We start from the raw sequence: 27,828 nt of genomic DNA on the forward strand, positions 1-27,828 counted from the left end.
GATTTAAATTCGAGTCGCCGGTTCTGGGAAGGCAGCGCCGCCTGGTGGTGATTGCGGGAACTCAGCCTAACGGTCGGCTCTCTTTGATCCCGGCGGCAAAGCGCAGGCACAGAAAATAAAGGAGGCTATGGACAGACCATCATGCTCTTTACTGGCTGTCCACAATAAAAAAAAAACTTGTCGGGACGACTTGGCCGCTGCATTCTCCGGTTACAATCATATGACTTTGACGTCATCTACAAGACTGGAAGTCAACACCAAGATGCCGACGCTTTGTCACGATGTGCTTTGCCGCAGTCTTCGGCGCACGTCACATCCCCTTGTCAAATTGGCTATATGGAAGACGCCTCGTCGATATCATCCATTTCTTCCCTACCTTCATCCACCCGTCCGTCAGTACTTACCACTCACCACTGAACTCATCCCTCATTGCACTGACCTCATCGGTCGGCTTACCGGCGGTTCATCTTCCCCAAATGCCAGGCTCCGGAAACAACTTCGACTATTCAAGTTGGAGGTCGATGTGTTATATCGATACATTTTTCACCCAGAAGGCCACCGATGGGTTCCCGTCGTACCAGGCGCACTACGCACTGAAGTTCAGCGCACTTCCCACGACGACCCGACGTCAGGCCATTTGCGTTACTAGAAAACATACGAGCGCATCCGCATTCGATTCTTCTGGCCAGGTCTTTCCACGACGGTAGCTAAATGTATTGCCTCATGCGCACTTTGCCAACACTGCAAGCGGCCCACTACTGCTCCAGTCGGGACGCTACAACCACTTCCTTGACCAGCAGAGCCAGTCTCTGTCGTCGGAATCGACCTTTTTGGGCCCCTCCCAGCTATATCAGACGGCAAGAGATGGATCGTCAACGCGGTTGATCACTTGACCCGGTACGCTGAGATGGCCTCGACCACTTCAGGAACTGCTTCCGAAGTAGCAACTTTCTTCTTGAATGTTATTTACCTATGTCACGGAGCCCCTCGTGTTCTTTTGAGCGACCAGGGCAAGGCATTTCTTTCAAGCACCCTCAGTGAAGTTCGTCAAGCATCAAAAACAGTTCATAAAACAACATCTAGCTATCACTCACAAACCAATGGCCTAACGGAAAGATTTAATCGCACGCTGTGTGACATGCTGTCCGTGTATATTCGACCGGATCATCGCAGTTGGGATGCAATACTTCCCTTTGTCACGTATGCATGTAATACGTCAGGTCAACGAACCACAGGCTATTCTTCATTTACGCTTACGGACGCCAACCGACATCACCACTCGACGTTTCGTTCTTTTCTGGCCCGTAAACTCTTCACCATTCGTTTGCGATCAGTTTCTTTCCCGTGTTGCTCAATGCCGTCGTCTTGCCCGTGTGAACACCGAAGCTTGCCAAGAAGATCGCAAACATCATTACGATGCCACCTACCGCGTCCTTCTCTACCACCCTGGCGACGATGTACTTCTGTGGACTCCAGCACGAATGCCTGGCATGTGCGAGAAGCTTGAGTCGCGCTATCTTGGCCCCTACAAAGTTGTCGAACAGACCTCACCGATGAACTACCGTATCACACCTGTTCATGCCCCCGCTGACCAACGCTGCTGCGGGACAGCGATTGTGCACGTTTCGCGTTTCAAGCCCTATCGTATGCGTTCCACAGCGTAATTCGCAGCCAGGCTGGCCGCTTCGGTCGACGGGGGAAATTAGTGTAAGAATTCATTGGAGTTCATCTTCCTCATCTGTCAATAACCATCATCAGTCTTCTTTTCGTTCTTCTTCATCATGGGCGCCATCTTGCTGTTTTGCTTGAATAAAGCGTCAGCTGAACCGTGGTATTTCGAAATATATATATATATATATATATATATATACATAGAGAGAGAAAGAGAGAGATTGAATAAAGTGTCTACGGTACGCAAAGACTGTCTTCGATTTTAGTGAGCTGCGCTTGAAACAATACCAGCTGCAGTTAGGATGCGTACACTGAGCGCAGTGCAGGTAGAATTGTTAGTAAAAGGGCTCTCAACACTTTGGTCATCTTTTCTGCTACATCGGGGCTAAAAAGTTCGTCCGTCTATTTTTGAGACTCCCTATAGGCGTTGTGTGACCCTGTATTGCGCGTTATCTACGAGACAGTGAGTGTAACCAGGGGCTCCAGAACTCCAGAACATTGGGGGCAGTGGGGGCCGTCCGTCGCCCCCACAGATTAGAAACCAAGGGGCATGCCCCCCCCCCCGCGCGCACCACTGAAAGCTGCTACGACCCCTCCTCCCCTCCTTTTCCAGCCTTTGTGCGAAGGTATATATATATATATATATATATATATATATATACTTTCCCACAAACACAAACGTCGCGCCCACACTTCAGATATACTTCCGGAGTCTCTGAGTGTGGCTGATAAGGAATAGCCTTCGAACACAACCTAAGCGAGATAGCTCGAAGTGGGAAGCGTGTATATAGGCGGGCATATTCTTGTATACAGCGTTGTTCGTGCAATGGCTACCGTATTAGTAAGTTGTCGTGAGCTGTTACGGGAGTTGGGCACATTCTTGCGGTGCATTGTGGCCAGGGTTGTGTTTGCTTTGTGGTTCTTCTGGAAAAACCCTCTACAACTTCCACCTGTAACCGACAAGCTGCTTCTTCGTTCGGCGGCGTCTCTTGCTGCCGACATTAGAAATGGCAAGGTAAAGTGGCTTGAAAACTTGCCTTGCGTTCAAAACTGTTTCGTATTATAGGCCATGAAATAAGTGCACAGACGAGACATCACGCTCGCTCAAAAAAAAAAAAAAAACTAGTCCACAATTTAACACTGTTTAAAGGGCTGCTTCTTTCTGATGGCTGCCGAAGCACTAAGCGTGAGTTTGTTCGCACAGTTAAAACTACGCCTATGTAAATGTAAAATGTTTTTTTAGTGTATAGCGCAATGCAGCACAGCAACTGTGGTTTGCAAAAGTGCTTGCTTTGGGGCGCGTGTAGGTGCTTGCTATTAATAGTGGTGTAACATGAAGGCAAAAAAAAAAAAACCCGGACACACAGTAACACAGACCATGGGCGCCTTTCTTTTTTTCTACGAGCAACTTTGATGGTCTGTCGTGGTAAAACAATGACTAGGCTCCTCCGTTGCTGACCCGATCATCGCGGGTTCAATCTCTGCTGGTGTGGTCGCATATCGACGGAGGCGCAATGGTAGAGGCCCGTCTACTAAGGACACCAGATGGTCAAGATTTCCAAAGTCCTCCACTACGACGTCTCAGATAACCTTATGGTTGTTGTGGGATATAATATCACAGATATTATTGTCGACAACTTTAATGTAAAGTTGGCCAAATACAGTACATACTGCTCCAAACGCGCAGGTGCCAAAGTGACATCCGGCAGGCTACAGAGCACTCAGACATAGCAACCATTGTGAGCAGTGCAACTGAACAGGACACACGAGAAGGGCGAGACGTATGTTCTTCCTCGTGTGTTCTGTTTAGTTGCGCTGCTCACAATGGTTTCTATGTCAAAACAACAACTCACCGTATAGTAAATTCGTTTAAAAAGGACATAACAGTATGACTATAAAAATGCAAGTTCCACGGCAAACAACATTGTAGAACCTTGGACCACATGCGTAAGATTTGCAATGGTCAGAAACATTTGCAATGTATTTGTTCGAATTGTTAGCGTGCTCCCTCATTCTGTCATTGACGCAGTGGCGAATTTGTCTGCTTGCCACACGACTTCGAGGTTTCATAGACCACGCCGGTGGTGCAACGCACATACCAATTGATCATCATGGCAGCCTTTCAAATGGCGGCTCATGATGATCAAATGGCCTCGAACAACTGACCCTAAATCACATTTGTCCAACGTTTTATGGCACTGTGCAAATATGCACCGATTGGTCAGCCACAAAGCATACCCCCGCGACAGCCTTTTCCATCCCACAAAAAGTTATCGCTCGACGTATCAAAGTAGACCACACAACCAAAGTAACTGGTGCACACGTTGTTGCTGTCTAGGAGGTCATACATTATCTTTCAACAGAGAGATGATATTTTGTGATATCAAACCTGTTATTCAAACCATCGGCTGCATGAGGCTCGCATTATACTTTATCTAGAGCAACCGCACAGCTTCTCGACGTTACTACAAATATTGGCTGTCGTATCACTCTTCATTGGATAGCTGCTCAGAGTGGCTTAATGTGGAATGAAGAAATGGACGCTGAAATTATAATAACTGCAAATAATGGCTCGTGAATGCGCATTGTGTTTTTGCGATTAGGCATTGACGCATTGCTTTGGCACGTAATGGGCAACTGCACATTCGAATACTGGAACGAACCAGGACGTTGGCAATGGTGACTGTATGAAAAGAACCTGTATATTAGCTTCTGTTTGACTCAGGAACTAAAGCGAAACATCGCAACAGACACTGCCATCATCAGCCTGACTACGCCCACTGTAGGGCAAAGGCCTCTCCCATGATCAGCCAATCAACCCAGTCTTGTGCTTTCTGCTGCCACGTTATACCTGCGAAATCTTTCACCTCATCGGCCCACCTAACTTGTTTTTTCCCGCTGGGAATTCATTGCGTTACCCTTAACGATCAGCGGTCATCTGTTGCTCTCTACTTTGCTCTCTACTTGTCTCTTGAGGTGACACGTATCAGGTTACTTTCCATCGCTCGCTACATTGCCCACCAGATACATTTATGCCCAAGTAATTAACTTCAGTGACAAAGGTCTCATTTGTTCTCACTGTTAGGTAAAAGAAGCTCTGGAACATATATTTTACGTCATAGCACACCATTTACTGATGAGGTGTCGTTAAATCCTTGACATGATGTGAACAGCGCAAATGTTTTTATAGGAGCGGCAACAGGAGCGTTCTTACAAGCCACTCGACTAGATACACGCGTTAGAGTTCCCCAGACGTGACGGGACTATTTTCCCCTTCCTGGCTTGCCATCACCATACATCCCTCCTTTGATGCGCAGCATCTCTTGCTGGGGTGCATGTCTCACAGCGTCAGTGTCCACACTCACACTACTCATGCACAACTTAATTCTTTCCTCTCCTAAGCTGCCCTTCTTTCGCCTCGCAACGCCGACGCAGGCAGCGTCTGCTAGAGAGTTTTTTGATTAAAAAAAAACTGACTGCTCGCCAAGCATAATCGTCAACTAGCCATACTCTTTTTATAGTCACTGGATCTTGAGCTCCAAGCTAGTGCGGGTGGGAGATTTCTCCTGTGCGTTTTAGGCATCGAAAATTTGCACCGTGAGCGGTGAACAAAAGCAGGCTGCCGGTCTTTGTATGCAGTCGGAGTCTTCTGTTTCTCACTGTTCATTAGCAGCAACTGGCACGTTCCAGTAGGAAACACGGGTCCATCACTGCGTGTTTTTCGCCTCCCCAAGTGTCTCTCCTGCGCAGCACCGTGACGAGTGCCAGCGTTAACGTCGCCACAAGAGTAAGCGTTAGCGCCCGCCGTTTCGCATCTACACATAGTACTATTTAGTGGAAGAGGGCGTAGTTTTTGCTTCTCTGTCCCCCTTACCCATTGCTGAGTAGCAGGATAGAGCAAACTGTGACTTAAACCCTTCTCTCTGCCCTCTTGTAAATAAACTCACTCCATTTCTCTCTCTTTCTTTTTTTGCTAAGATGATTGATTGATATGTGGAGTTTAACGTTCCAAAACCACCTTATGCTTATAACTTATAAGAGACGCCATAGTGGAGGGCTCCGAAAATTTCGACCGCCTGGAGTTCTTTAACGTGCACCCAAATCTGAGCACACGGACCTACAACCTTTCCGCCTCCATTGGAAATGCAGCCGCCGCAGCCGAGACTCGAGCCCGCGACCTGTGGGTCAGCAGCCGAGTACCTTAGCCACTAGACCACCGCGGCGGGGCGTTTTTTTTGCTAACTACCCACTTAACAAGAGAACCACGACAGCATACAGACGTAGACAAATGAATGGATGAATGGATAGATAGACAGATATATATATATATATATATATATATATATATATATATATATATATATATATATATATATATATATTGACACGTGTTTATATGAAAAAGAACGGTGATAGGAATGTTTCATAGATTCCAGCTAGTGGGTCAGGTGGTTGTTCGGGGACGACAACGAAGCAGGCATCTTGCTGTACAGCTGATCCTGAATACGCTCTTTTCGCTGCCGTAAGCTGCTGTCATCTTTTGTTCGCGTTGCACTGCGACACTGGTGGAGGAGCTGGGCCGTGACACTACTTGATGCTTCACACTCCTAGTGGGAGCCGTTCATCCAGCCCGGACGTGCCTACTGCAACCCCTGTCCATTGATTCAGTCGTCGGCTACGAGGTATTCCTCCAGACTGCAACCCCTCGCAGAAAACCTCTACCGGACATCTAGAAATGGCTAACACCAGCCCCCAGCCTGTACTTCTCGGCACCAGTCCTCCCGCTCCATCCCAGGTAACGTTTTTTCAATCACTGGAGCCTAAACGCTTTGGTGGTGGCGCACACGAAGATGTAGAAGACTGGTTAGACCACTATGACCGTGTTGCGAAGATCAACCACTGGTCTGCTCAGGAAAAGCTCGGCCGGACCTACTTCTATCTCGATGACAGCGCTCGTACTTGGTACGAGAACAGAGAAGGCAACCTGTCCACATGGACCGACTTTCACCAGAAGATGGTTGAAACTTTTGCCAATGTCGACAGACGTGACCGCGCCCACCAACTACTAGAGCTAAGGGTCCAAAAACCCAATGAAACGGTCGCCATGTTCGCCGAAGACATGACACGTTTATTTCGGAGGGCTGACCCGCAGATGACTGAAGATAAGAAGTTGCGCTACCTCATGCGTGGCGTGAAAGAGCAGCTGTTCGCCGGACTTCTGCGCAACCCGCCAACCACTGTAGAAAACTTCATCAAAGAAGTGTCGGCTATCGAGCGGGCCCTTCACCAACGCTGCCGACAATATGACCGCTTGTGCAGCAGTCCCCAAACTCAGGCCGCCGCTTTGACGTTTGACAGTCATAGCTCCTTACGTGACATGATTAGGGAGATTGTTCGTGAAGAATTGCAAAGGCTGGGGACTCCAGTAGTGGACACACCCATGGCATCTGTCGCTCAAGTCGTCCGTGACGAAATCCGCCAAGCATTCTCGACAGCTGATCCTGCCCCCGAACAACGTCCCATGACGTACGCCGCCGCCCTTCGAAGCTCCCCACCCGCTCCGCCTTCATACTACCCCCCACCTGCAACTGTTCCTTGGTCACCACCACAGGGGGAGACATCGTGGCGCCCATCCATCCAGCCCCCATACGACCAGTCGTCTTCTGGCTTGCCATGGTCTTCGTCGCGTGAGGAGTCATCACGGCAACCACAGCTTCGCCGAACAGACACCTGGCGCACTGCCGACAGGCGTCCACTTTGTTTCAACTGCGGAGGTGTAGGCCACATAGCCCGCTATTGCTGGCACCGCGCCGATCCGTCTCGCCCTCTCAGGCCACGGTATGACATACGACATGCCAACGAGTACGTATCCCGCCGTGGAGATGTCGGTTCTCAAGGACCTCCGGTACCTCGACACCTATTCGACGGCCGCCGTAACAATGATGACGAGGCTATACCTGATTACGAGCCGGTCTTCCGACATCGACCACGCTCTCCTTCTCCTGCCCAGTCACCTTCGTTGCAGCGCCGCACTTTTGCCGACACCAGAGGAGCGAGGTCACCCAGCCCACACCGGGGAAACTGAAGGCGGCGACCTCAGGGGGTAAGGTTGCAGGCTGTCAAGACGAAGAAAAAAAGCCCCCATTACTCCGACCTCAGGACGCTGTAAAGCCGACAAGACGTAATACCGACGAAACTGTGACCCCAGGCCTTACCATTCTTGTGGATGGACAGCAAGTCAAAGCTTTAGTCGACACCGGGGCTGACTTCTCTGTTATCAGTGATGACCTTGCCGTACGCCTCAAGAAAGTAAAGACAGCGTGGACGGGACCTCACTTAAGGACAGCAGGCGGCCAATTACTGATGCCTGTCGGAATGTGCACAGCAAGGCTCGACATCGGTGGCTCTACTTTCGTGGCGACGTTCGTCGTTCTCGCTTCATGCTGTAAAGACATGATTATCGGAATGGATTTCTTGAGAGAACATGGCGCCGTGATCAACATCCCTGACAGTGTCATTACATTTCACAACAACAGCCCTACTTTAGTGGATTGTTCAGAGCCGAGACATACGTCTTGTTCAGGGCCTTTGCGTCTGACGGATGACGATGTGGTCGTCCCGCCACGATCGTGTACGCTTGTTTCGGTGGCAGGGGATGAGCCGTTTGACGGCGACGGCATTGCTGACCAAATAAGCTCACTGATATTTAGCCATGGTATTTCAGTTGCTCGAGGTCTTGTCACTGTCACTGCTGGACGCACAAACTTGCTGCTCACTAACTTCAGCACTGAGCGCCGACATCTCCCGAAGGGTACAGCCGTCGCTTACTTTGACACTACTGCAGAAATCCAAGGCAGTTTATCGGGCCTAGACGAAGCACCTCAAGAAGAATCACTACCCAATCTTGACGTTGGTACTACGTTGTCAAGGGACGAACGAACGAGACTTCTTGAGCTGCTAGCCGAATTCAAGGACTGCTTTTCATCGACATCACGGGTCGGTCGAACGCCGCTAACAAAACATCGAATAATTACCCACGACGCTGCAAGGCCTATACACCAGAATCCTTATCGTGTGGCTCCAAAGGAACGGGAAGTGATACAGCAACAAGTCGCTAAAATGCTTGAAGATGATGTGATTCAGCCATCACAGAGCCCGTGGGCATCGCCTGTAGTATTAGTTAAGAAAAAGGACGGTACCCTGCGTTTTTGCGTGGATTACAGGAAGCTGAATCAAGTGACTAAGAAAGATGTGTATCCGCTTCCACGTATTGATGACTCCCTCGATAGGCTTCGAAACGCTCGCTACTTTTTTTCAATGGACCTCAGAAGTGGATATTGGCAGATCGAGGTAGACCCAAGAGATCGTGAAAAAACCGCTTTTGTGACGCCGGATGGTTTATATGAATTTAAAGTTCTACCGTTCGGTCTGTGCTCAGCGCCCGCTACTTTTCAAAGGCTCATGGACACTGTACTTTCAGGGTTAAAATGGAAGACCTGTTTAGTTTATCTAGACGACGTCATAGTGTTTTCCCCGACATTTGACGAGCATCTCAAGAGGCTAGAACTTGTTTTACGAGCCATACGCTCCGCAGGCCTTACATTGAAACCAGAGAAATGCCACTTTTGTTTTGAAGAACTGCTGTTTCTTGGTCATGTCGTCAGCTGTACCGGCGTTCGACCTGATCCCGAAAAACTTGCGGCCGTGACACAGTTCCCAGTACCGTCCGATAAGAAAGCTGTCAGGCGCTTTCTGGGCCTATGCGCCTACTATCGCCGGTTCATCGCCGACTTCGCACGGATTGCGTCGCCGTTAACTCGCCTTACTAGAGACGACGCCACCTTTGAGTGGAATCACGAACAGCAAGCAGCGTTTAATGACCTCCGCCAACGTCTTCAAACACCTCCAGTGCTTGCTCACTTCGACGAACAAGCGCCAACAATGCTTCACACTGACGCAAGCAATGTAGGCCTAGGAGCTGTGCTTGTGCAGTGGCAAGAAGACACGGAACGAGTGATCGCCTACGCAAGCAGGACGCTAACACGCGCCGAGGCCAATTATTCAACAACTGAGAAAGAATGCCTCGCCGTGGTCTGGGCAGTTATGAAATTTTGCCCGTACTTGTATGGCCGCCCTTTCAAAGTTATAAGTGACCATCATTCCCTGTGTTGGTTGACTAATTTAAGAGATCCAACCGGCCGATTAGCACGGTGGAGTCTGAAGTTACAAGAGTTTGATATGACGGTCATACACAAGTCTGGGAAGCGCCATACGGACGCCGACTGCCTGTCTCGATCACCAGTACAGTCAGCTTCTCTTTCTGACGACGACGATATGGCCTTCCTTGGTGTTCTCGACGCGTCCACGATTGCTCAACAACAACGAAGTGACCCTGAATTGCTTGATTTGATTAATTACATGGACGGACGTTCTTCGAGGGCACCGAAAGTCTTTGCAAGGACATTATCGTCGTTTTACTTACGCAATGGCGTCCTCTACAAGAGAAAGTTTTCGTCCATCGGAGCTCCCTATTTGCTCGTTATTCCTGCACCCCTTCGAACTGAAGTGCTCCAAGCATGTCACAATGAGCCGACGTCTGGCCATTTAGGCTACACTCGCACATTGGCAAGAGTACAGCAGGGATACTACTGGCCACGACTCACAGCAGCCGTCAAGCACCACGTTCACACTTGCATCGATTGCCAGCGACGCAAGTCACCTCCAAAGAGACCCGCCGGTCAGCTGCAACCAGTTCAGGTTCCATGTACACCGTTTGAACAGGTAGGAATGGATATTTTAGGACCCCTTCCTACTTCTACTGCAGGGAATCGCTGGGTTATAGTCGCAACAGACTACCTAACCAGGTATGCCGAAACAAAAGCTATCCAAAAGAGCACCGCCGTGGAAGTGGCGAGATTTTTCATAGAAAATATTGTGCTACGCCACGGTGCTCCGACTATCGTGATCACGGACCGCGGAACAGCATTTACGGCAGCTATTTTAGACCACGTCCTCATGCATAGTGGAACAACTCACCGTAAGACCACTGCGTACCACCCGCAAACAAATGGACTAACGGAGCGCCTCAACAAGACGATTGAAGACATGCTGTCGATGTACGTGGATGTCTAACATAAGAATTGAGACGAGATTGTACCCTATATCACGTTCGCATACAATACGGCTAAACAAGAGACGACTCGCATGACTCCATTCAGCTTGGTTCATGGACGGGAGGTACGGACTATGCTGGATGCGATGTTGCCACATCAATGGGACGCTACCGACACAGGCGCTGACGTGTTCACTGAACGCGCGGAAGAAGCTAGACAGCTCGCCCGCTTACGGATCCACCAGCGACAAGACTACGACGCAGGCCGCTACAATGCTCGCCATAGAATTGTAACGTACAAAATCGGTGACAGAGTGTGGGTTTGGACACCCGTACGAAAACGTGGACTGTCCGAGAAGCTGCTAAGGCGATATTTCGGGCCATACCGAGTATCGCGCCAGCTAAGTGACGTCACCTACGAGGTTGTCTCCGACAGTCCCCAATGCCCGAGGCGTCGCCAGCACCAGCCTGAACTTGTTCATGTAGTGCGTATAAAGCCGTATGTGAGTGACTGACTGCACGTTCAAAAAAATACTGTGCGTCTGAATCAGCATCGGGGCGATGCTCTTATAAGGAGGGGCAAGTGACACGTGTTTATATGAAAAAGAACGGTGATAGGAGTGTTTCATAGATTCCAGCTAGTGGGTCAGGTGGTTGTTCGGGGACGACAACGAAGCAGGCATCTTGCTGTACAGCTGATCCTGAATACGCTCTTTTCGCTGCCGTAAGCTGCTGTCATCTTTTGTTCGCGTTGCACTGCGACAATATATATATATATATATATATATATATATATATATATATATATATATATATATATATATATATATATATATATATATATATATATATATATATATATATATATATCAATGGCAAATGTGACTTTCGTCTGCAAGTGTTATTCTCATAATGCCGCCTGATATCGAGTACGCTTCCTTTGGCCTAACTTAACACGCTACATCAGGTCTACTCCCCTCTTTCGTACGTTTACTGTCTGTGTTGTGCTGTTGATGTGCCGATAGGAGGGGGGGATGGACACCTTGTCAGAAATTTAGCAGCTGCTTATCACAAGAGAAATGCATTGGATGATTTATTATCTGGATAAACAACGGAAACAAGTGAAGAATGGTAGCAATTATAGAACCGTCCTGTCCCTCGTTCATGCAGGTGAAGAGCGTGGACCTTGTGTCGGCATACATAAGACGCATCCGGAAGGTGCAGGCCATTATCAACGCTGTCGTCGAGGAGAGATTCGAAGAGGCCCTCAAGGATGCCGCGGAGGTGGATAAGCTGGTGGCATCAGGAAGCATGAGCGCGAGCCAAATGATCGAAGAAAAGCCTCTTCTGGGACTGCCGTTCACTTCCAAAAACAGCATTGCCATCAGAGGTTACTTGGCAATTCCGGAAAACCAAGAACGCATTCATTGCTAGCGAGACCATAACGGCAATCGCTATGTTTGCAGGGGCTGGTAGAGGCCATATATGGAGTACTGCTATTCTTTACGTGTGGTAAAGCGTTACAGGCTAGGGAAGTTGAACAATCCACAGGGAGTTCCATTAAACTGACCGCGCTGTTGGCTTTATGTTACCACTAAAAAACCGCCGAAATCAACCAGCCACTTTTTTCTTTTTAAGTAGTATTCAGGAGTTTGTGTTCCAGACTAGTAGCAAGAAAAAAAAAGGGGGGGGGGGAGGGTGAACGGGAGTATTGCACCCGTTAAATAAATACCTCGGAAATTCTTAGATGCGTGCAACAGTGACAATGATGGTCACTGCTTAACTATTTTCTATTCATATTGCGTTTGAACAAAGGGGATACGTTGTGCCATTGTATAGTGACATTTGTTTGCATAAAACCGTTTGTGGCCACATGGTATGGTTCGCGTAACTCAAATTGAAGTGTTTTTTTTTCTATGCGTACTCATCAAAAATAGAAAAAGGAGACTGCAAGCACACGATGTTGTGTGCTTCAGTTTCATCTTATTCTTCGATGCCTGGGCTGGTATGTTTAGGCAGACTTTGTAAAAAATCTGCAGCTAAATAGTTCCTAATTAGGCACACATGTAACTGCGATTGCGAAACCTTTTTGTAAAAACGTTATACGGAAAGACATAGCGTAAGAAAAAATCACAGCATATCCACGGAGTGAATGATGATGAGTGGGGCGAAGCGTCCGTCAGCCCATCCGTGCTTCTATCCGTCTATTCATTCTAGCTTCCGTCCGTCCGCGCGACCATCCGCGCGTCCATCTATGCGTCCGTCCGTCTGTCCGCGCGTTCGTTCGTGAGTCCATCCATTCATCTTTCTGTGTGTCTACCTTTCTGGTCGTGCATCCACCCGTCCGTACGCCCGCGCGCCTATCCATCCGTCCGTCAGTCTGCCAGTCTGTTTGTCCGTCCGTTCATCCGTGCATCGATCTAGTGAACACTCCAAGTAGCGCCACCTCCCATTTCGCATCCCCTGTGGCACATACCCGCTATAGAGCGGGTATGTGCCACGGGTGGTTACGTACTCCCGCTACATAGAAGGGATAAACATACCCACACCTTAAGGAGCTTCGCCCCTAAAATTAACAATCTGTTATCACATCCGAGATCGATGGCAAATGCTCAACGCGTGTAGGCAAGGAATGTCAAGATGTCATATTATACTACGCCAAACTTGCCTAACTCGCAATTCTGCTTCAGAATAACATAATTTGTGACATTTTCGGCAGAGCTGATTTGTAGTACCAGCGCAGTGCGGAGCTTGTGCCTGTAATATCTAGCATTCAAAGCTGACTATTATCAGTCAATATAGAAACCGGGGGGCGGGGGGGGGGGGGCTGGCCATAAACTGTGAAAAGATAAGACAACCACCCGTATTTAGCATGAAGCCACAAGGATTCGTGCGGATTTCTGAGAAAAAAAAAGCTTCTTAGTTGCTGAAAAATTCGTCCTGGTCGGCGGATCCAACGCCACTACTAAGCAACTTAGTCGAAAAAACTATGCCCCAGATACCTCAATTTATGTAGGTCAATCGTTCAGAAATCAATGAAAATTTTATTCTGTTCAACAAACATCGTATCCATGTCTTCTAAGCATCAATCTTCTTGCTTGGCGTCATTGTGTTAGCTTCAACGTTAATTTGATCATGCATTACCACAGGCAATAGCAGCAGCATAACAGGCTGAAAGTGGTGCGCCTCGTCGAACAATTTTGACGTTCCAGTGTGTGTGTGTTTCCGCTTCACTCCCTCCCTCTCTCATATTTCTTCCCTAATTTTCTGTCTCCCATTTTCTACGCAGGAAACCGGATACTTGCTTTCTAGTTAACCTCCCTGCCTTTCCGCATCTGCCATCTCTGTATATAATCATACAAGAAAACGTATATTTACAGATATTTACAACGATTACACGCGATGACAATGCCTGGCGCACTGGCGGGCTGGAACCAGTCTATATCCACTTCGTAGTCTTCTCTTTTAGCCAGGGACCCTCTACCGCTTTATGCCCCAATCCCACTACTGCCTTGTGGCACTACCCCGCGGCGTTAAAGCGCCGACCCGGCGCTTGTCACGAAAGGGGAGTGTTGGGTGACACATAAGGCTTCAGTCTTACGACGTGCACAACAGTGGATGGTGGTGGCATTGAGTGCGCTTCGTCGACGACTCGCTGTATCTCGTAGGTGAGGTTGCTGATCTTGCGAAGGACTTTGTATGGTCCGTCATAGCGAAATAAAAGTTTTTCGGAGAGGCCGATGTGACGACATGGGGTCCACAAGAGTACGAGAGAACCTGGTGCATACGAAACTTCACGGTGGTGACGATCGTATCGATCTTTCTGAGAGGCTTGAGAAAGCATGAGTCGTTTTCGGGCAATCTGTCGTGCTGCGTCGGCTCGCTCTATGGCATCGCGGACGTATGTGACAGGGGAGCTTGAACCAGCGGGAAGGAGTGTATCAAGAGGCAGAGAGGGTTCCCGTCCATAAAGAAGGTAGAACGGGGAATAGCCTGCGGTGTCATGTCTGGAGGAGTTGTAAGCGAAGGTGACGTAGGGTAACGTTGCGTCCCAGTCACGGTGGTCTGGAGAAACATACATTGACAACATGTCCGTGATAGTGCGATTCAGGCGCTCTGTATGTCCATTAGTTTGTGGATGGTATGCCGTTGTGAACTTGTGGTTCGTGGAACAGGAACGTACGATATCCTGGACGACGCGAGATAAAAAGTATCGGCCTTGGTCAGTAACGAGCTGTCGAGGAGCGCCGTGATGCAATATGATGTGCAATATGAAGAGTGTGATATTTCTGAACTGTCGGCTCAGCAACCTACTCCGCATGTCAACTTGCTCACTGCGCCCAACCTGTCAAGCATTGACATTGCCAAAATGATAGCGCCAGATCTTTCGCCCTCCGAAGCACAAGACCTCCACCGTCTGTTGACATCCTATGCGGACATATTCGATCTTGACAACCGCCCTTTAGGCCAGACATCAGTTGTGACCCATCACATCAACACCGGCGATGCCAACCCAATTCATCGCCACCCTTACCGCGTCTCCGCCGCCGAACGCTCTGTCATCCAGAAAGAGGTCGAGAAAATGCTCGCCAAAGGCGTCGTCGAACACTCATCTAGTCCGTGGGCATCCCCGGTAGTGCTTGTCAAGAAGAAGGACAACACATGCCGGTTTTGCGTCGACTATAGACATCTCAACAAGGTCACTAAGAAGGACGTTTACCCTTTACCAAGAATAGATGACGCCCTTGACTGCCTTCATGGCGCAAAGTTTTTCTCGTCCATTGACCTTCGATCTGGTTATTGGCAGATCGCTGTTGACCCACGGGACCGAGAAAAAACAGCATTTGTAACCCCCGATGGGTTATATCAATTTAAAGTAATGCCGTTTGGGCTTTGTAATGCGCCGGCCACCTTTGAGCGCATGATGGACTCCCTTCTGCGCGGCTTCAAATGGTCCACTTGCTTATGCTACTTGGATGATATAATTGTTTTTTCACCGACGTTCGCAAGCCATCTAGAGCGACTGTCCAGTATTCTCCAAGTATTTCGCAACGCTGGTCTCCAGCTGAACTCTTCCAAATGCCGTTTCGGCCGTCGCGAAATAACTGTACTTGGTCACCTCGTTAACGCATCTGGGGTACAGCCCGATCCGGACAAAATTCGCGCATTGACTCAATTTCCCGTGCCCTCTTCTCATAAAAATGTCCGGAGCTTCCTTGGTTTGTGCTCCTATTTTCGCCGCTTCATCCGAAATTTCGCCGATATTGCGCGGCCTCTCACCGAGCTTCTTAAAAAAGACGTCCCATTTACTTGGAATTCGCCTCAGAGTGCTGCATTTTCGGCGCTCATTGCAGCCCTCACGACTACGCCAATATTAGCCCACTTCGATCAGACTGCCCCGACAGAAGTTCGTACGGACGCGAGTGGCCACGGAATTGGTGCTGTTTTAGCTCAGCGTCAGCATGGACGTGACTGTGTCATCGCCTACGTCAGCCGCCTTTTATCCCTGCCGAGAGGAACTATTCAATCACCGAAAGAGAGTGTCTTGCTCTTGTTTGGGCTGTCGCTAAATTTCGCCCGTACCTCTTCGGCCGCAGTTTTACTGTTGTAACTGATCACCATGCACTCTGCTGGCTTTCCTCGCTAAAGGATCCCACGGGACGTCTCGGTCGTTGGTCTCTACGCCTCCAAGAATACACCTTCTCGGTCGTGTATAAATCTGGTCACCTCCATCAAGACGCCGACTGCTTGTCACGGTATCCAGTGGATCCACCAGACGCCACAGAGAGAGCTACGGAGGCTTGCGTGTTATCAATATCAGACTTTCTTGATATCGCTTCTGAGCAACGCCGCGACCCGGATTTACTTCCCATCATAGAAAGCCTGAGTTCCGCTACTCCACCCACTTCTCTGAACTTGTATTTCCTTCATGAAGGAGTTCTCTACCGCCACAACATGCGCCTTAACGGCCCTGACCGCCTTCTCGTCGTGCCTTCCCATTTGCGTGTAGATGTTCTCCGACAGCTTCACGATGAACCTGCCGCTGGTCACCTGGGAGTCACTCGCACTTATGATCGCGTCCGGCGCCGTTTTTTCTGGCCACGCCTATATCGCTCTGTGCAAAAGTATGTTGCCAGCTGCGACCTTTGTCAACGTCGAAAACGACCAACATCGCTTCCAGCTGGCCTTCTTAACCCTATTGAGATCCCTGCTGAACCATTCTACCGCGTAGGGCTCGACCTTCTCGGGCCATTTCCCACTTCTGCATCCGGGAACAAATGGGTTGCCGTGGCGACCGACTACGCGACACGTTATGCGATCACCCGCGCTCTTCCAACCAGCTGCGCTACCGATGTCGCCGACTTTCTTCTACATGACAATATAATAGTAGTGGGTACGGATGTAGTGGGTACGTAATCAGGTACACAGATAACATGTACGTACCTGATTCATAACATTTTCATAGAACAACAACTGATTTGTAAAGAGGGTCGTGGTATTTCTGAAATATTAGTTGAAGCTGTACGCCTTCGTTCTCGTCCCAGGCATGCGACATGACGCGGGCTCCCTCTTTTGGCTTGGGCGGCGCGCTGTGGAGGACGCCCCGAGCGTGGCGTCCTTGAGGCAAGCCGGCGCCATCCCACTGGCGCTGACCAACGTGCCCGAGCTGTGCATGTGGAGCGAGTCGTACAACTTGGTCGACGGCTGCACGCGGAACCCGCACGACACCCGCCGAAGCCCCGGTGGAAGCAGCGGTATATGACTTGCACGTATCTGCTATAGGCAACTGCGGGTCACGGCATTCATCTGTAAGCTTCATGTGTGTGTTTCGTCTTGTCATGAGCAGCTTTCACCTTTCTTCTATCTCATCATTCTAAAAGCAGATCTTGCGTTCTCTTTCGATGAAAGAAAGACTAGTGAATTTAAGGGCTCACTTTGTTTACACAATATTATTGAGAAGTGACACACAATCATGCCAAGGAGAGTAAAGGGGATGTTGTTAGAAACAATTGTCATGCAAATGTGAAGAAAAAAAAAAGGACGAAAACTTAGCTTTCCATTGGCAGGATCCTTTAAATTCGAAGGTCGCATGTTCGTCCCCTGCCCAGGGCAAGTTATTTTTCGTCCACTTTCCTTTCTTCACATTTGTATTACAATTACTTCAATAACGTCCTCAATACCCTCCTTGGCATTATTGTTTGTTAGTTTTGATTTGTTTTAGATAAATGTCGGCCAACATGAGCGTTCTCGGTGTTTTCCGTAAGTTAGACGTATAAGGAAGGAGAAAGTATCGCCAAATCATCCCCCCCCCCCAGCCTACACTCTGGTGTAGTCTGAAAGCCAACGAGGGTCGTGATGGAAGAAAAGTGAAATAGGCAAAAAATTGAACATGTGGCAGCACACACCAGGTTCCATAAAGAACACGCACACAGGGGTTCCTGGTGTCCGTTGCTGTATGTTATAATGTCTTACTATCTAGCCCACGAATACATTTAAACAAGAAATCGAGAGATGTGGTCTTCACAGCTGACGGCATATGGTTCACGGCTTTTAATGAATAGAACGCTAAATTGAGGTGTTCTTGGGTCCATGACCACCATTATCGCCTACAACGTGCGTGGTCATAACTTGCACTTTCTTCGAGGGACAGGTGTGCCCAACTATAGGTGGGGCAGAGTTGATGGCATCAGATGTTAAAAACGACTGCAGTGCCGTACTTGTTTCTCTCGCTGAATGATACTCTCTTTTTCTTTCCCAGTATTTGTACTAAATATTAAAAGAAAATTGAAGTGAATAGTTCTGTATCAAGGTAAGCGTTATACTAAATATATCTCACATCGGGGAACAACTTCGCTTTTAACAGGGGTCAATGAACTGTTACGATAACGAATGTAAAGAAATTTATCAAGAAGTTTATTCAAAAGCTTTGAGTAGCTAGGATTGTTGTGGCACCTCGTGGAGCATATCTCAACCACGTGTTTTTACATGCCCTCCGAGATTCGCCGACGTGCGGGTGCTATTACCAGACACCTAAGGACAACCTTCGGAATTTTCAGATGCGAAGCAGCTTATGGCGGAGTTCAATCCGGTGTGCGGCGTGACTCCCATTACTGCGCATGCGCTTCTCCTCCCCCTGTATCTTTTCTCCTAAGTTACCCCTCTCCCCTATAATGACGTCCACACCCATTGAGCGCATGCGCCTCGCCTCACCCTCTCTCTTTTATTACGTTTCCCCTCTCTCTCCTCTAGAAAGCGCGTTCGGGCCTGCGAAAGTGGCTGTGTAAGAGGCCCTGACATCCCCATCTCCCTCCCCCATTGAATTTCTCAGCATTCACGTTATGGCGTCGGGGAACGAGATTCTATGGACGAGCGATGAGCCCACGTGCTCCCGCGCTACGGGCTACAACAAGAGTTCGGGATGAGTAGCAGCAACAGGAACTACGTTGGTTTCATGGTGTGCTCTCCTTGCAAGGCCGCGTTAACATTGGGCAAGATACCCCTGATAAACGGAACTTAGAGTCGACCCATGCACTGCTCGCATGCTACCCGTGGTTACCTTTAGTGGGAGATAGTGTAACTCTTTTGCTGTTTCCTAGGGTTAAGTGTTCACTATTTTCTGGTATGGGAAAATTGTAAGCGGTCCCTCCTAACACTGTGCATTGTTACACAAACCTTACTACAACAGATGAACCTGGGTATGTTACTATACGCGTGAAGAATGGCGTGGATATGGTAAAAAGGACACTATTGCAGGTTGTTTTACATAAATATGAAAGGACTTTTGTAGGCCCGCAGAAGTAGGCAGAAGGAAGCACAAAGAGCGCTTCGAAGAATGTGCCATGACGTGCAGTTTGTGGTATATGGCTTCAACACGGCAACTTGCATCTACACTACTAGGGCATTGAAACTTGAAATTTAAGGGCTAGAAGTGCAGATAGTTTCGTCTACACTGTCTTCAGCTATTATCACATCGGCCTAATTTTCATTTTAACACTTATACCAGGGCCCGCAATACCTTTGGTGGCTTGATTTGTCGCAACACAATGGGGAAACCTCGAGTAACTACTCGTACTACTCAATGTGTACTGAAAGATTTGATGCCGTAGTTGTTTCCGTAGGTACTACAGTTAGATCTTGGTCTCTATTGAATGCGAAGCATTTTTAGCAAACTTCCGCGACTTTGAATTTATCTGTTAACTTGGCGAGAACCAAAATTATCATGGGAAAGTATGATGGTTTGACGAATATGACTTGCTGGTCAAGACATGTATAATGTCACAATGCCGTCGCGTATGTCGTCAAACACTTCCCGCCAGGCAGTGGCGCAATATGACGGGCGGGTATGTGCCGCTGGTATGCGGGTATGTACCACAGGTGATTGACAGTTAGTATTCACCCAGAAATGACGAGAACACACATGGGAAATTTTAACGCGTGAGCGTTAAGGAATACCTGACATCCATAGCGTCGACTCGATGAATGCAAAGAATAAATGTCAGGGTCGCAGCTGGAATTGAACCCAAGCATTCCGCGTGGTAATGAAGCATTTTACCACAGCGCTACGCCAAATCTCGAAACCACTTTTCACATAGACGCTAATCTTCGTAAAACGTCAATAGCGGTTGCAGTGCTGCCAACCCAATTTTATAAGCATTACATATGTACTCCTTTGATACAGCCATCACGTCGGGTTAACGTCAATTGTGGTTAGTTGCCATGCGCTCAAGATGTTTATTTAGCAGTGTTCAGGTTCAGCATCGTCGCTAGCATCAGCGCTTCATATAAGCTTCTAACGTTGCTAATACGCATGTTACAGTTATAAGCTTCTAACGTTGCTAATACGCATGTTACAGTTGGCATCGTTGCACAAACTACTGGTTCTATAAACATCCGCAACTCTTCAACATATATCTGTGTGTGCAACATTTGTACATATATTTAGCGTCATTTCATGACCAGTCACTCATTAAAAAATATACAACACGATCACCTTCCATCCGCATTCTTCGCATAACGTCTATTCTCAGGGACGTGGGATCTGCCGAATTCTTTTTATACAAGAAAACGCTCCACTTGTTATAATATAATGGCTGAGGTGTCATTTTATACAAAAGTGCAACTTCTAGGTGGAAACAGCGAAGCCAAAATGACATTGTCATGCTGTTAAGTTCCAAGAAAGCAGTAACAGATCCCATTATGAACGGTTGAATCCGGTTGTCATGTGCATACTTTGTCGAGTGCTAAGCACCAAACTCTGCAGAATGTGCCTATTTGTTTTCTATTCCTGGTAGATGAAATTTTATTTTATTTATTTATTTCATTTACAGATTATTGCAGGCCCAAAAGGCGGCCCTAGCAGGGGGCAATGTACAAAGAAACGCATTTTAAACAACACGAAACCTGTGCAAACGTTCCAAAATGTTAATAATAACAAACACAAAACAACACTAAACTATATAAAACAAACACAAACATAAAAAGAAGGTAGGCGCAACCGTACAATTCTTCAGAAGGAATAATGCGAAATGTTGACACCAAAAGTAGCCAAAAACCAAAAGTAAACACCTAAGTATACAGTGAAACGTAAGATGTTCACATATTTCAAGATAAAGCCAGATTAGTAAGAGCGCGTGATATGTAGATACTCACATACACGTGAAAAAAAGAAATAAACACTTTCCCGAAGGTGCTGTTATAGTTTATTAGACTGTGGGTCAGGAAGCACGAGATACCCAATTAATGAGATAACCAAATGATGATAACCAATTAATGAAATAACCAATTATTATAGCATATGTATGACTGTAGGGTCAAATGATGAATGTGTACTAGGAGGCGTAAAAGCGAATGCTACTTAATGTTTGTGTCTTGCTTCTGTGTTAATATTCATCTGGATATTCTCTTTCGACACGAGTCATGCGTTGGCGCAGTCTTCGTGATGGAGACAAGGTAAAGCCGCAGGCGATATCTGGGGCTGTTACTCTACTTCAAAAAAAAAAAACTGCCACAATATTTTTAAAATGCAAGAATGACTATATAAAGATCGTAGCTTCTTCGTAAAAAATTATCAAGTTGAAATCAATGTGAAAGCTCCAGAAATTAGGGCGCAGTAGTAATTATCCTATTTTTCGGCAACGTTGGCGTTCAAAACGCTCATCCTGCTCACCATCCATGGTGGGAAATAACACTTTCATTTGAGATGTAGTGGTGACCTCTCTCCGGCTGCTTTCCTTAATCCTCACTTTTAATTTTCTTTCCAGCCTCCTTATACTATACACGACTGTGTTACTACTTTGTACCCTTCCTCATCTACTCCTCTCAACCTCGTATCACCTTTCTCAAAACCTCCCCCTTATTTTCCTTTTTCACCCCTTGCTATATTAGAATACGCTAGGTTATACTAGAACATAAATTGCGATGTTATGAAATATTCTCTACCCTCTTCCTCACCCTCAATTCCCGTTCCTGCCACCTTGATATACCTAAATATCTGGCTATGCTACACATGATCCTGTCTGCGTCACGCTAAGCGGAACATGAGGTCACAGGAGGTGACCCCAGATGATTGTTATGTGGGGTTTAACGTTCCAAAACCACCAAATTATTATGAGAAACGCCGTAGTGGAGGGCTCCAGAAATTTTGACCACCTGGGGTTCTTCAACGTGCACCCTAATCTGAGCTCACGGGCCTACAACATTTCCGCCTCCACCAGAAATGCAGCCGCCGTAGCCGGTATTTGATCCCGCGACCAGCGGGTCAATCCGAGTACTTTAGCCACTAGACCACCGCGGCGGAGTGACCCCAGATGACATGAAACCACATAGGACGATAGCCCATGATCACTAAAGTGCTCCGCATTAGAACAACACAGGATACATCTAGACCAAACAAAATCGTACAGTATCGCTCATTATCCAAAGAACGATGCATAAGTCCGGAAATATATTCAGCCTTTTGCATCCAAGGAGCATGAGGTGCTGATTCACCGCTCATTTTTTTCTCAATCCATAGGTGGAGAGGGAAGTCTCCTGGCAGCGGCTGGATCCCTTATTGGCCTCGGAACAGACATCGTGGGAAGCGTGCGAATACCATCTGCCTACTGCGGAATCTTCGGCCACAAGCCAACCGCCGGTGATAAATGCAAATCATGTGTTCGTTGCGATATAAAAAACTGAGTCACGCCTTCTTATCTCAAGCACTAGCTGAAGGGTACAGTGTTGTGCATATGAGGGCAAAATTGCACAACAAGCAGGGTTGCCCGATAAAAAGACGTAAAATATCCTAAAATTGGGAACATTAGCCAAAAAGTGCTCATTATCAACGTTGCTGGGATCGAACCATCAATTATACTCAGTTGCATAATCATTGCTGATGTTGAAATTCAAGGTGTTAAACGAAGTAATGCATAATTTCAAGAGACGCGAACAATCACTTTGTTATCTTGTAGTAAATGTCATTAAGTTCAAAAATCCCATGATGTGCAGTACTTTCGAATGCCCTCTTCCTTTTCAATTACGATTTTAAGGCCCCTTACTTATTTGTTGTTTGCAAAATGAAGCATCATTGAAAATATTCTACAAGTCCCAGCCACGTATTCGAAAGGTTTTTTTTTCTTTTGTGCAGTGAAAGTACCAAGCAATTTATTTCGAGAACCGGAAATGCGCACTAGCTTTTGTGTTTTGACACCTCATGTGCTGGTAACTCCTTGGAACACCTCGGAAACACTTAAAACCACAAACGGTGAGAAGTCACCGGGCACTGATAACTTTGCTTGAATGGAGGCAGCAAAAAAGTAGCTCTAAAGAAGCCACAGTGCTTACTCTGCCACCAGTGGGAGAAAAACAGATGAACTGGAGCAAAGTGGCCAAACCTGGACACTCTGATTTTACTGTCATCAAGTCCCGTTTCTCACCTGCACCGTTCGACAGTGTATGTTGGCGCACGGGCATTTTGTGGTATACGCTTGCCACCCGAAGTGGGAATAATACAACTGGTGATCTCAAAAAAAAAAAAAGGCATGAAGTTTCTTCTAGTACGCTGGTCACACGGGCATCCGTGGACTTCTTTTTAAGTCCCTCGATTTCGCGACAGCGGAGATGCGGTCCGTGTCACACAGTATTCTTTATGTCATGGGAGTTAAACGAAGCTTTTCGCAAAGGAAGCTTGGTGATCTTCCTTAGCGGTGGAAGGGAGTACTCTTGTCCCCAGAGATCTGTAGTTACGAAAATGACTTCAAACGAGAAACATCACTTTAATGAATTATATTTCTAGTAAAAGTTTTCCACTGCATTATTCGCTCATAACGTGCGTGTAACAAAAAAAGAAATAGGCATGCAACTGTACCTACTCTACATAGCATGCCTGGCATACGCCACCGTGTCGCCATTAAAAAAAAGTTTCTCCGAGTCCATTTCAGTCATCTTATCTGTGCAAACTGTGCTGTTTGCATTTCTACTGCTCGTTCGGCTCTTTTTGTGGGGCACCTTATTTTACTTTAACACTGCCAAAATCCATAAAGGTTGACGCAGGTTTGCTTTCTTCTTCGACACCAGTAGCCGTGCCAGCACTGCACGCGAACTGTTGTGTGACCCATCCGCAACAAGGGCTTCTGTACACTGAACGTGATACCTGTGTTCATCCGACATTGTAAACAACATTGTGATCGACGTGGTAGCGCAACTTCGAAAAGCTCGTCGAAAAAAAATCTGTGTGTTAGACTATTGGCGTACGTAGAGAAAACGCGTACAAAAACAAACGTACAGTGTTGCCAGCATACTGCCAACTTGCTTGCAGGAGTACGCGTCTGTGAGAGAAGCCAAAACATTTTTGTTGTTTCGGTGCAAATAAATTATAGTTTACATTATCACACGTATGATTAAAAATGTTTTCAGATGTATTAAACGCCAAACGTTGCATGCGGAGAAGGTACTGCAGCGCCTGATGGGCCTCTTGTGGCTTCTGTCGAAAGCTTGTAAAATTGCCGTGACGTAGGCGTAACTCGATGTGCGTTGAATTCCATTGGGGAGTTTTACATTGGTGGAGTTTAAGGGTATTTGGTGTTGGCGTGTGACAAGGACATAAGTAGCGCAAAGCTTTGTACATCGAAAGATACTATGATCTGTCAGCGTGCCTGCATAGCCGAGTGGTTAAGACCCTCACCATGGGATTGTGAGCACGCGTGCACGAATCGCGCTTTATGAGGAACTTTTTTGCCACTGCTTGTTTTTTTCTTGTGTCTTTCTTTCTCTGCGCATACCTGCACTTTTCTTTCCTTCTTCGTCCTCCTTTTCAGTCTCACATCTCTCCTTCACTTTGTTCTTCCCCGTTGCTATAAGCCGGACAAATCGGAGCACGTGTGTGAGAGCGAAGTAGCAGATGAAGAGGAGGATGAAGGCAGGACGTGCTGGATCTGGAAGAGTTTTGGTGCTAAAAACCAATCTTGTGCGCAAAAAAGTTCGCTTTTTGAAACTTCCAAAACCTTAGCACTACGCACCTCATTTAATTTCGAAGTTCACTCGTAGCATTACGTCGTTGCTTCATCTATAACTCGTTCATTGGAAAACACCATTGCAGTTTTAGAGAACGAATTGAAATGAGCAGGTGATCGCAACGCTCTACTCATTTTCATGATCTCCAATCTGATAATGCTACTCGCAGGAGTGGTGCCAAACACTGGTCTCATTCCAGAGTTTGGGGAAAACGTGGCACAGTTCAACTGCGTGGGACCAATGACCAGGTATGCAGAGGACTTGCCGCTCATGCTGAACGTTCTGACAGGAACTGCGGTGGAAAGGCTTAGGCTAAATGAACAGGTACGGAAACTTTTTACTATTTTTTATGACGAGTGAAGGGAAATTAGTAGGGTTTATGCAACAAAAAATAAATTTAATCATTTATATAAATTGCATGTCAAAATTTAGCAGCCTTCGGAGCGAGGAACCCTGTTAAAAATTCACGATTTTTTTTTGCAGCTACTCATTTCTTCGAATTTTCATTTTATGCAGGTCTTGAATGATGAAGTACACCCAATGTTTGGCCATAATTTGTGTTATGTAGACTTATACTTCAGCGTTCACAAACGAGCTGGCTAAAGTTTAGCGTTTTTGGTCAAACACTTATATGCTTATAAAGGGGCGAGCAACAAGATAGTCTGACAACAGTGGCGCACCCACGATCCGTGAAGTAAACATTGATATCTGGGGTTTAACGTCCCAAAACCACCATTTGATTATGAGAGACGCCGTAGTGGAGGGCTCCGGAAATTTTGACCACCTGGGGTTTCGTGAAGTAAACAGCTCCTTGCTGTGCGGGCGTCTGATTTACGGCAAACGATTTCGTTCCGTGGTCAGTCCTGCGTATGCAATAGTCATGTAAGCTTTCTTCAGCTCAGCATTTCAGTTAATCGCGTAGCAGCAGCTGAAACTTTGGCAGCGCACAACGACTCCACTTTGTCCAGCTAAATATGTTGACGCAGCTCATTCGAGGCCTGATTTCGCACTGAAGTATTGCTGGAGATTGATTGATTAATCGATTGATATGCTGGGTTTAACGTCCCAAAACCACCGTATGATAATGAGAGATGCCGTAGTGTAAGACTGGAATTTTCGAACAACTTTGGTTCTTTAAATATATTGTTAGAGAGTATTTTTTGATATATGCATAGACACAATAGGCTTTCTATATGTATACATGTATTTTTTTTGCGAAAACCACAAATTATAGGGTAACCGCGTCATGGCCCTTTGAAACCATTGTTGCAATTTCGCTTGGTTTTCCAGGTCAATCTCAAGTCTTTGAAGTTGTATTACATGGACACAGAAGGGAGCCTCTACATTAGCCGCGTGACCTCTGATATGCGCCTGGCAGTTCGACAGGTTAGTACTTTCATAAAACATTCGTGCAAACACTTCAACCATTTGCATAAAAGCAAAAACACAAAGACGTGTATTTTATTTGGGGTGGGGAGCGATAGAGCAAATATCTGTAGTCAGATTATCAGAATTCATGTGGCATAGCCACCTGACTGAGCATACATTTATGAGACTGTTTCGCGTGTATGTAAACATCAATTTTCACGCTATAACGCTTCAATTATTTCTAGACCGTTATCGCATCGTTTTTTGTCTCTTTGCAATGAACAGGTTACCCAGCACTTCAGCGTTGAGCACGGCCTTGAAGCGAATCTGCTGCAGTTGCCGGAGATGCGATTCTGCATGGACGAGTGGTTCAAGGTTATAGCTCTCAAGAATCCCACGCCACTGGCCGAGACTTTCAGGCCTGGCGGTTTTAACACGCTAGCCGAACTGCTGCGCCACCTCGTGGGTGCTGGCCGGCACACACTCGCGGCGTTGGTCGCGTCGAAAGTGGCTCCACTTCACCCCTTTCGTTCGGAGCGAGAGGCTCAAGCCTTCATTGCGTCCATAGAAAACGCCCGCGATCGGTTCGAGGAGATGCTGGGGGAGGATGGAGTTCTCGTTCTGCCTGCTTCCACGAGTGCTGCGCCGTTTCACAATCAGGAATTTCTGTTTTTAGATTCAACAGGCATGACGGCTCTGTTCAGTTTGTTCAAAGTGCCCGTGACAGTGTGTCCCGTAATGCGATCACCGGGCGATCTGCCCTTGTGCGTCCAGATCGTTGCCAAGAGAGGAAACGACCGGCTTTGCCTTGCTGTTGCCAGAGAAATAGAGAAACGCTTTGGTGGGTGGATTGATCCTGCGGCAAAACTTCGACGAAGACCTTGAAAACTGAGCGAAGGACCCATTTATTATGGCTGAGCAAACCCTCGAAGAATAATCATGGTCAAATGGTTTTGCGCGTTGTGCCACGTAAAGTGAACAACGTCGAAACTCAGTTGCCACGTTCGCATATGACTTATCACGAGGACTTGTTCAAATATTCGTAGCATATTTTTACTAGAGGCTATATGGCAATAAAACATTGAATTCTGCTGTGAATAATTTTAGTGATGTGTCTGAAAAGAAAATTGTCCCTTTTTATGCATAACGATTAGTTGTGCCTGCAACACTTCTGCGATGATGACTAT

General features: G+C 47.1%; 1 protein-coding gene across 1 annotated transcript; it reads left to right on the forward strand.

Moving 5' to 3' along the window:
• The first annotated feature begins 2,458 nt into the window (after window positions 1–2,458).
• On the forward strand, window positions 2,459–27,742 carry LOC119170746 (fatty-acid amide hydrolase 2-A). Its single transcript, XM_075886789.1, has 7 exons — window positions 2,459–2,686; window positions 11,954–12,173; window positions 17,329–17,538; window positions 22,797–22,916; window positions 25,443–25,597; window positions 26,564–26,659; window positions 26,927–27,742. Exons 1-7 carry the CDS (start codon window positions 2,498–2,500, stop codon window positions 27,524–27,526), a joined length of 1,590 nt encoding a protein of 529 aa, XP_075742904.1. The 5' UTR covers window positions 2,459–2,497; the 3' UTR covers window positions 27,527–27,742.
• The last annotated feature ends 86 nt before the right edge of the window (window positions 27,743–27,828 follow it).

The sequence above is a fragment of the Rhipicephalus microplus genome, chromosome 2 (assembly GCF_043290135.1).
Source record: "Rhipicephalus microplus isolate Deutch F79 chromosome 2, USDA_Rmic, whole genome shotgun sequence".
Lineage (NCBI taxonomy): Eukaryota > Metazoa > Arthropoda > Arachnida > Ixodida > Ixodidae > Rhipicephalus > Rhipicephalus microplus.

Coding starts and splice junctions, on each gene's coding strand:
- LOC119170746 (XM_075886789.1), top strand. CDS start 2,498: ATGGCTACCGTATTAGTAAGTTGTCGTGAGCTGTTACGGGAGTTGGGC. Junction 12,174..17,328: donor AAACAGCATTGCCATCAGAG/GTTACTTGGCAA, acceptor TTCTCGTCCCAG/GCATGCGACATGACGCGGGC. Junction 26,660..26,926: donor TGCGCCTGGCAGTTCGACAG/GTTAGTACTTTC, acceptor TGCAATGAACAG/GTTACCCAGCACTTCAGCGT.